This window comes from Oncorhynchus keta, chromosome 7, assembly GCF_023373465.1.
Source record: "Oncorhynchus keta strain PuntledgeMale-10-30-2019 chromosome 7, Oket_V2, whole genome shotgun sequence".
Taxonomy (NCBI): Eukaryota; Metazoa; Chordata; class Actinopteri; order Salmoniformes; family Salmonidae; genus Oncorhynchus; species Oncorhynchus keta.
This window is the reverse complement of record NC_068427.1, coordinates 43,519,564-43,529,805: the sequence shown is the minus strand read 5'-3', so window position 1 is coordinate 43,529,805 and position 10,242 is coordinate 43,519,564. Positions and strand designations below refer to the sequence as shown.

At 46.1% G+C, this 10,242-nt stretch overlaps 1 protein-coding gene across 1 annotated transcript; it reads right to left on the bottom strand.

The window, feature by feature from the left end:
• Positions 1–8,451: 8,451 nt before the first annotated feature.
• On the bottom strand, positions 8,452–9,942 carry LOC118386538 (CMRF35-like molecule 8). Its single transcript, XM_052522950.1, has 4 exons — positions 9,812–9,942; positions 9,394–9,717; positions 9,048–9,189; positions 8,452–8,676 (listed from the first exon to the last, which is right to left on the bottom strand). The coding sequence occupies exons 1-3, from the start codon at positions 9,873–9,875 to the stop codon at positions 9,164–9,166; spliced, it is 414 nt and encodes a 137-aa protein (XP_052378910.1). The 5' UTR covers positions 9,876–9,942; the 3' UTR covers positions 8,452–8,676; positions 9,048–9,163.
• Positions 9,943–10,242: the final 300 nt, after the last annotated feature.

The following is a 10,242-nucleotide window of genomic DNA, read 5'->3' as shown; positions in this document are numbered from 1 at the left end:
ACATCCGAGGATACACATCTAAATGCGTATTATTCATATTTTAGTGAGGGAGAGTTACAACCACAAGGTTATCTTGACTGATGACGTACATTGTCTCGTGTATGTCTCAGTAACTGTGCAGTGAGCAGTTTCCGACTTCAGATTCCTAAAGAGGTGGTTCTAAGATGCTATTTGTCCACATTTGCAGTGTGACTGTCATGAAGCTCACAGTTAGAGGCTACCTAACATGCACTCTCCCAGTGGGTTGCATGCCTCCACTCTTACTATGCCCTCAAAGGTCAAGTGATGACTGTCTGTCACACAACATATTCAGACCACACAGGCACAACAGGCAGTTCAGCGAGCACAGAGAGGAACAGTGAGAGGTGTTGGAAATAGAGAGGCATATGAAAATTGTTGCTTTTTAAATGTGTAATATGTTATATTTCCACATGTAACAAAAAATACATATAATCTCCATGCTATCTGTGGTAGAACAATCAATGTTAAACTGCAAAATGTATTTATTTAAGCAATCCCATTCAGAACAATTATAGCTGAAATCTTATTTTAGGGTGGAAGAAAATGGAATAGCCAAGTGTGTTCCAACCTGCACATAATTTTAGATCCAGCACTCTACATTTACATCATTTAACAGACACTTTTACACAGAGCAAATTATAGTAGTGAGTGCATACACTTTCATATTTGTTTGTACTGGTCCCCGTGGGAACTGAACCCACAACACTTCCGTTGCAAGTGCCATGCTCTACCAACTGAGCCACACAGGACCACTCCACCTTCCATCAGCACAGCAAGGGTTCTTCGGCTGACCCTATCTGTGGAAAGGGTTCTACCTGGAACCAAAAGGGTTCTCCCTGGAACCAAAAAGGGTTCTTCAAATGATTCTGCTATGGGGACAGCAGAAGAACCCTTTTAGGTTCTAGAATGCACCTTTCTTCTAACTGTGTAGCTGTAATGAAGCTTCTAATGTATTCTGCCTGTTCACAATTAGTTAGGGGTGGCAGGTAACCTTTTTCCTAGCCACCGTGCTTCTACACCTGCATTGCTAGCTGTTTGGGGTTTTAGGCTGGGTTTCTGTACAGCACTTTGAGATATCAGCTGATGTACGAAGGGCTATATGAATACATTTGATTTGATTTGATTTAGCCTAGTGGTTAGAGTAGCCTAGCAGTTAGACCGTAGGCGTGGCAGGTAGCCTAGTGGTTAGAGAATATGGGTGACAGGTAGCCTAGCTCTTAGAGGGTAGGGGTGGTAGGTAGCCTAGTGGTTAGAGCATATGGGTGGCAGGTAGCCTAGCTCTTAAAGGGTAGGGGTGGTAGGTAGCCTAGTGGTTAGAGCATATGGGTGGCAGGTAGTCTAGCTCTTAGAGGGTAGGGGTGGTAGGTAGCCTAGTGGTTAGAGCATATGGGTGGCAGGTAGCCTAGCTCTTAGAGGGTAGGGGTGGTAGGTAGCCTAGTGGTTAGAGCATATGGGTGGCAGGTAGCCTAGCTCTTAGAGGGTAGGGTTGGTAGGTAGCCTAGTGGTTAGAGCATATGGGTGGCAGGTAGCCTAGCTCTTAGAGGGTAGGGGTGGTAGGTAGCCTAGTGGTTAGAGCATATGGGTGGCAGGTAGCCTAGCTCTTAGAGGGTAGGGGTGGTAGGTAGCCTAGTGGTTAGAGCATATGGGTGGCAGGTAGCCTAGCAGTTAGACCATAGGCGTGGCAGGTAGCCTAGCAGTTAGAGAGTAGGGGTGGCAGGTAGCCTAGCGGTTAGAGCTTAGGGTTGGCAGGTAGCTTAGTGATGAGAGAGTAGGAGTGGCAGGTAGCTTAGTGGTTAGAAGGTAGGGGTGGCAGGTAGCCTAGCGGTTAGAGAGTAGGGGTGGCGGGTAGCCTAGTGGTTAGAGAGTAGTGGTGGCAGGTAGCATAGTGGTTAGAGAGTAGTGGTGGCAGGTAGCATAGTGGTTAGAGAGTAGTGGTGGCAGGTAGCCTAGCTGTTAGAGCATAGGGGTGGCAGGTAGCATAGCGGTTATAGAGTAGTGGTGGCAGGTAGCCTAGCTGTTAGAGCATAGGGGTGGCAGGTAGCATAACCGTTAGAGAGTAGTGGTGGCAGGTAGCCTAGCGGTTAGAGAGTAGTGGTGGCAGGTAGCCTAGCTGTTAGAGCATAGGGGTGGCAGGTAGCATAGTGGTTAGAGAGTAGTGGTGGCAGGTAGCATAGTGGTTAGAGAGTAGTGGTGGCAGGTAGCATAGTGGTTAGAGAGTAGTGGTGGCAGGTAGCATAGCTGTTAGAGCATAGGGGTGGCAGGTAGCATAGCGGTTAGAGAGTAGTGGTGGCAGGTAGCCTAGCTGTTAGAGAGTAGTGGTGGCAGGTAGCCTAGCGTTTAGAGAGTAGTGGTGGCAGGTAGCCTAGCGTTTAGAGAGTAGTGGTGGCAGGTAGCCTAGCTGTTAGAGCATAGGGGTGGCAGGTAGCCTAGCGGTTAGAGAGTAGTGGTGGCAGGTAGCCTAGCTGTTAGAGCATAGGGGTGGCAGGTAGCATAGCGGTTAGAGAGTAGTGGTGGCAGGTAGCCTAACTGTTAGAGAGTAGTGGTGGCAGGTAGCCTAGCTGTTAGAGCATAGGGGTGGCAGGTAGCATAGTGGTTAGAGAGTAGTGGTGGCAGGTAGCATAGTGGTTAGAGAGTAGTGGTGGCAGGTAGCATAGTGGTTAGAGAGTAGTGGTGGCAGGTAGCCTAGCTGTTAGAGCATAGGGGTGGCAGGTAGCATAGCGGTTAGAGAGTAGTGGTGGCAGGTAGCCTAGCTGTTAGAGAGTAGTGGTGGCAGGTAGCCTAGCGTTTAGAGAGTAGTGGTGGCAGGTAGCCTAGCGTTTAGAGAGTAGTGGTGGCAGGTAGCCTAGCGGTTAGAGCATAGTGGTGGCAGGTAGCATAGCGGTTAGAGAGTAGTGGTGGCAGGTAGCCTAGCTGTTAGAGCATAGGGGTGGCAGGTAGCATAGCGGTTAGAGAGTAGTGGTGGCAGGTAGCCTAACTGTTAGAGAGTAGTGGTGGCAGGTAGCATAGTGGTTAGAGAGTAGTGGTGGCAGGTAGCATAGCGGTTAGAGAGTAGTGGTGGCAGGTAGCCTAACTGTTAGAGAGTAGTGGTGGCAGGTAGCCTAGCGTTTAGAGAGTAGTGGTGGCAGGTAGCCTAGCTGTTAGAGCATAGGGTTGGCAGGTAGCTTAGTGATGAGAGAGTAGGAGTGGCAGGTAGCTTAGTGGTTAGAAGGTAGGGGTGGCAGGTAGCCTAGCGGTTAGAGAGTAGGGGTGGCGGGTAGCCTAGTGGTTAGAGAGTAGTGGTGGCAGATAGCCTAGCTGTTAGAGCATAGGGGTGGCAGGTAGCATAGCGGTTAGAGAGTAGTGGTGGCAGGTAGCCTAGCTGTTAGAGCATAGGGGTGGCAGGTAGCATAGCGGTTAGAGAGTAGTGGTGGCAGGTAGCCTAGCTGTTAGAGCATAGGGGTGGCAGGTAGCATAGCCGTTAGAGAGTAGTGGTGGCAGGTAGCCTAGCGGTTAGAGAGTAGGGGTGGCGGGTAGCCTAGTGGTTAGAGAGTAGTGGTGGCAGGTAGCATAGTGGTTAGAGAGTAGTGGTGGCAGGTAGCATAGTGGTTAGAGAGTAGTGGTGGCAGGTAGCCTAGCTGTTAGAGCATAGGGGTGGCAGGTAGCATAGTGGTTAGAGAGTAGTGGTGGCAGGTAGCCTAGCTGTTAGAGCATAGGGGTGGCAGGTAGCATAGCGGTTAGAGAGTAGTGGTGGCAGGTAGCATAGTGGTTAGAGAGTAGTGGTGGCAGGTAGCATAGTGGTTAGAGAGTAGTGGTGGCAGGTAGCATAGCTGTTAGAGCATAGTGGTGGCAGGTAGCATAGTGGTTAGAGAGTAGTGGTGGCAGGTAGCATAGTGGTTAGAGAGTAGTGGTGGCAGGTAGCATAGTGGTTAGAGAGTAGTGGTGGCAGGTAGCCTAGCTGTTAGAGAATAGTGGTGGCAGGTAGCATAGCGGTTAGAGAGTAGTGGTGGCAGGTAGCCTAACTGTTAGAGAGTAGTGGTGGCAGGTAGCCTAGCGTTTAGAGAGTAGTGGTGGCAGGTAGCCTAGCTGTTAGAGCATAGGGTTGGCAGGTAGCTTAGTGATGAGAGAGTAGGAGTGGCAGGTAGCTTAGTGGTTAGAAGGTAGGGGTGGCAGGTAGCCTAGCGGTTAGAGAGTAGGGGTGGCGGGTAGCCTAGTGGTTAGAGAGTAGTGGTGGCAGATAGCCTAGCTGTTAGAGCATAGGGGTGGCAGGTAGCATAGCGGTTAGAGAGTAGTGGTGGCAGGTAGCCTAGCTGTTAGAGCATAGGGGTGGCAGGTAGCATAGCGGTTAGAGAGTAGTGGTGGCAGGTAGCCTAGCTGTTAGAGCATAGGGGTGGCAGGTAGCATAGCCGTTAGAGAGTAGTGGTGGCAGGTAGCCTAGCGGTTAGAGAGTAGTGGTGGCAGGTAGCCTAGCTGTTAGAGCATAGGGGTGGCAGGTAGCATAGTGGTTAGAGAGTAGTGGTGGCAGGTAGCATAGTGGTTAGAGAGTAGTGGTGGCAGGTAGCCTAGCTGTTAGAGCATAGGGGTGGCAGGTAGCATAGCGGTTAGAGAGTAATGGTGGCAGGTAGCATAGTGGTTAGAGAGTAGTGGTGGCAGGTAGCATAGTGGTTAGAGAGTAGTGGTGGCAGGTAGCATAGTGGTTAGAGAGTAATGGTGGCAGGTAGCATAGTGGTTAGAGAGTAGTGGTGGCAGGTAGCCTAGCTGTTAGAGCATAGGGGTGGCAGGTAGCATAGCGGTTAGAGAGTAGTGGTGGCAGGTAGCCTAGCTGTTAGAGAGTAGTGGTGGCAGGTAGCCTAGCGTTTAGAGAGTAGTGGTGGCAGGTAGCCTAGCGTTTAGAGAGTAGTGGTGGCAGGTAGCCTAGCTGTTAGAGAATAGGGGTGGCAGGTAGCATAGCGGTTAGAGAGTAGTGGTGGCAGGTAGCCTAGCTGTTAGAGCATAGGGGTGGCAGGTAGCATAGCGGTTAGAGAGTAGTGGTGGCAGGTAGCCTAACTGTTAGAGAGTAGTGGTGGCAGGTAGCATAGTGGTTAGAGAGTAGTGGTGGCAGGTAGCATAGCGGTTAGAGAGTAGTGGTGGCAGGTAGCCTAACTGTTAGAGAGTAGTGGTGGCAGGTAGCCTAGCGTTTAGAGAGTAGTGGTGGCAGGTAGCCTAGCTGTTAGAGCATAGGGGTGGCAGGTAGCATAGCGGTTAGAGAGTAGTGGTGGCAGGTAGCCTAGCTGTTAGAGCATAGGGGTGGCAGGTAGCATAGCGGTTAGAGCATAGGGGTGGCAGGTAGCATAGCGGTTAGAGAGTAGTGGTGGCAGGTAGCCTAGCTGTTAGAGCATAGGGGTGGCAGGTAGCATAGCGGTTAGAGAGTAGTGGTGGCAGGTAGCATAGCGGTTAGAGAGTAGTGGTGGCAGGTAGCCTAGCTGTTAGAGCATAGGGGTGGCAGGTAGCATAGCGGTTAGAGAGTAGTGGTGGCAGGTAGCCTAGCTGTTAGAGCATAGGGGTGGCAGGTAGCATAGCGGTTAGAGAGTAGTGGTGGCAGGTAGCCTAGCGGTTAGAGCATAGGGGTGGCAGGTAGCATAGCGGTTAGAGAGTAGTGGTGGCAGGTAGCCTAGCTGTTAGAGCATAGGGGTGGCAGGTAGCATAGCGGTTAGAGAGTAGTGGTGGCAGGTAGCTTAGCTGTTAGGAGCATTGGCCCAGTAGCCAAAAGATCGCTGGTTTGAATACCTGAGCCGGCTAAGTGAAAAATCTGTCGATGTGCCATTTGAGCAAGGCGTTTAAATCCTAATTGCTCCTCTACATCCCTCGCTAAATGACTAAAATGTAGTAGTTAGATTACTAAGAACTCAAAGGTTGTTTAAAAGCCATGTGATCTGTACAATTTAAAACCACATAATGTACCAATGTACTGTAACTTTCTAAATTAATTCCAAATTAGGCCAGTTCATTTGTTTGAAATGGGCTCTAAAACAGGGACCTGGCTATCATCAATATATTTATATTATACCCATCTGTGGTCTCATACAGATGGAGGATCTTCATTTGAGCTAGTTTGCTACAGCAGGAAAATAATCCTGCAGCAACACAAAATGTGGATTTTAATGAATGGACATTTTTGTAGGGGTTGATACATTTTTCGTTAGGGCAAATCAAGTCTGACATTTCAAAGTGGATATTACACACTTTAGAAGCCTTTTTAAAAGTCAAATACATTAGAAGTTTGCATTTCCTGCTTTGCAGAAAAAATTATCAATATCCAAAGAGTGATGAAGATCCTACATCTGCAAGAGACAACACTATTATAATGCTACAACACTGAACAAAAATATAAACGCAACACGTAAAGTGTTTGTCCCGTGTTTCATGAGCTGGAATAAAAAATCCCAGAAATGTCCCATACACGCAAAAAGCTTATTTATTTAAAATGTTGTGCACACATTTTTCAGGAAAGGGGGATACCTAGTCAGTTGTCCAACTGAATGTATTCAACTGAAATATGTCTTCTGCATTTAACCCAACCCCTCTGAATCAGAGAGGTGAGGGGGGCTGCCATAATCCACATCCACGTCTCCAGTGCCCGGAGAACAGTGGTTTAACTGCCTTGCTCATGGGCCAATACATTTTCCGTTAGGGCAAATTAAGTCAGAATTATGTACATGGAAATTACAAACATCAGGAGCCTTTTTAAAACTTAAATACACTATGAGTTTGCATTTCTTGCTGTTTAGGAAAATTCTCAACAACAATAGAGGGATCAAAATTAGATCCTCCATTTGTATGAGTGTTTCCCTTTGTACAACCAGCCATTTCTAAGCACAGAATACTTCTGTTCTGCTTCCAAGGCAATCCCGCCCGCCCCCACCAACCCATTCCAACACACATGCACACACACACACCATGAAGGAAGCTCGAGTATCACATACTGTATACCTTCAGAGAAATGTTGAAAGAGCTATGAAAACTGAGAACCACAAGGGACAAGGACAAAGGGAGTCACAGAGTCTGGCTTCTACGTAGTGGTTACTAAGAACTGGCCACAAAAACAAAAAGGGAGGTTTACAAATAGAGCAACTTCCAAAGTGATAATAGCGATTAATTGTTGTATAAAGATTCTATTCAGTTTATTTTTTACAGACGCTCTACAATGATTGATATGTGTGCAAGTCTAATGCCACTTCTAGTATGGTACAGTTATTATCTCAGAGGAGTGTGTTGTTTACACAGACAGTCCCTCTGTTCCTTTGGTGATGTTGTTGTGGGTTTCACTTGTTCAAAGAAATCTATTGCCATCAGGGTTTGCATGTCTGATAACATGATGACTTCAAAGGGAGATGACTAGTAGCGTTACATTTACATGTGCTTGTTTATTTGTGTATAAACCAGCAGGCTCTCTGGGGTTTGAATGACTCCTAGCCCATATGAGACCATTTTTGTGTTGCCATTGGGATTGGTTTCTTTGATGTCTTCCAAGCCATGTCAAGATCTGTAGAAGTGAATGCAGGATGGCCATGAATTCAAAGAAGTAATCTGGTTGGGTTTAATAAAAATATATATGTGACATGCAATAATGTCAAAGATTTTACTGAGTTACACTTCATATAAGGAAATCAGTCAATTTAAATAAATGTATTAGACACTAAACTATGGACTTCACATGACTGGGCAGGGGTGCAGCCACGGGTGGGCCTGGGAGGGCATAGACCCACCCACTGGGGAGCCAGGCCCAGCCAATCAGAATGAGTTTTTCTCCACAAAGGGGCTTTATTAGAGACATAAACACTCCTCAGCACCCCCCCAGACTATCCCGCAGGTGAAGAAGCCAGATGTGGAGGTCCTGGTCTGGCGTGGTTACATGTGGTCTGCGGTTGTGAGGCCGGAAGGACGTACTGCCAAATTCTCTAAAACGTTGGAGGCAGCTTATGTTAGTGAAATTAACATTACATGTTCATGCAACAGCTCTGGTGTACATTCCTGCAGTCAGCATGCCAATTGCACAGGCCCTCAAAACCTGTAAACAAATTTGTGCACAACATTTGAGAGATGTATGTTTTGTGGTATGGAACATTACTGGGATTTTTTATTCCAGCTCAAGAAACCAACACTTTACGTGTTGCTTTTATATTTTTGTTCAGTGTTGTAGCATTATAATAGTGTTGTCTCTTGCAGATGTAGGATCATCATGACTCTTTTGTTATTGATCCTTTTTTCTGCAAAGCAGGAAATGCAAACTTCTAATGTATTTGACTTTTAAAAATGCTTCTAAAGTGTGTAATTTCCACTTTGACATGTCAGACTTGATTTTCCCTAACGAAAAATGTATCAACTCCTACAAAAATGTCCATTCATTATAATCCAGTAACGCTCTTCTTCCTCCTCTGACGAGGAGTAGCAAGGATCAGACCAACGTGCAATGTGGTAAGTGTCCATAATGATATATTTAATAAATCAACAGAACACTGAACAAAATAACAAAAGTACAAACAAACAACCGAAACATATCGGCAGCAATGGTGGAAATATCAGCGATGGCATCGTATACTGAAGAGAACAAGGAACAGACACAGGAAGAGGAAGAGCATCCAGCGCAGTACTCTCCATACTTTCCACACAGGATCATCTTGATCCAAGGACACTGTCACACTGTAGATATAGAGTCAGCTGAGGGTGAACCACATTGAAATGTAACAAACGAAGAGTAATCTAGCCACTCATAGGTAAGCAGGTCTGTGCAACTTTTGCTACACAGTTCAGGGCTGCCCAACTCCGGTCCTGGAGGGCCGAAAATACTTCTGCTTTTTGTTTCTACCCGATTAGAAGGAGAGGATGAAAACCAGAAGTGTTCCTGCCCTCAGTGATCGGATTTGAACAGCCCTGATATAGTTATTTTGTGCATTCTGCTGTTTTAGATTATTAAGTGGACATCCCCCCCGTTCATATGTACATTATGCAGAAACAGCAGTGTCGACAATTTACAATAAATTGGGTAGCCTTATTTACTAAGCTATGTTTACCTTGTTGAATTGCTTGTAGCAGATATGAGACCTGTTGTTTGAGTCATACAAGGTGTGGACCGTGGTGTTGTCAACGTTGTTGGGGAAGTTGAGGTCTCGTTGAACTGTTTTGTGGTTTATGTTTTGAGCTGAGATACAAGCCCTGCAGGAAACAGCAACTCACACAGCAACTCATAACGGACATAGCATAAAAAGAAATGTTATGAAACACAGGTTTCTTTAGAAACATTTGTAAGCCCTGATTTCACTAATAGCAATTGATCAGTGGTATATGCAATGTTATATTAAATTCCTCAGAGAAAAATAAAAACTGTAAGCGACAACTTCAGCTACATACAGTACTTACACTCGGAGACAGTCAGCTGAAGACGAAACGCCAAAGTTCTGCTGGCTCTTTCAATTGCACACCAGTACCAGCCACTGTCCTCAGCTGTTGCTCCTTTCATACTGACTGTGAATAACCCAAGGTTTTTATCATCCAATATCTGAACATCACTGGTCAGATGTTTAGGTTGATCAGATCGAATGATAACTGTGCAGAAATACCAGTGATAACCCCTGCACCAGAATTTGACCTTGTCCCTGTTGAACTGGTGATACTCGCAGGAGACGTGGACTGTTTCACCAACTGCACTCTTCACCTCTGAGGGTCCGGAGAGGGATGAGACTGCTAAAGGAAATCACAAACAAACACATGCATTAAACAATGTGTCTTTATTTAACAGTGATTAAACATTTATAGTCAATGATTTAAAACAACATACCTTTTAGTAAAGATAAGATGATGAGATTGATCCAAATCTTGGTAGTCATCTTCAACTCAATCATTATCTGAAATCTATGACTTTAAAGGTTATGGAAATGGCAACTCTTTGTGGTGACTGGTGAAAGTGTCCTCTGCATTCAGACTGGGCTGTGAGGTCCACCCCTTCCTGTACCTGCTCTCTCTGGCTATTAGGCAGTTCCACACCAGGATACCCAAAATATTTTTGCGCCTTCTCAGGTTGTTCTGGCATTTCAAACATAGAAACTTCATTGGGTGGAAGGATGTTGACATGTTTTATACAATTGTATCACATACAATATTTGAGAAAATCATGATGAAAGTGGCCATTTTAGGCACTTTTTAGACCTATACATGCCTCCTGTAAGACCTTATGGTCTGTGAAACATATATGATACAGACATCATTGTG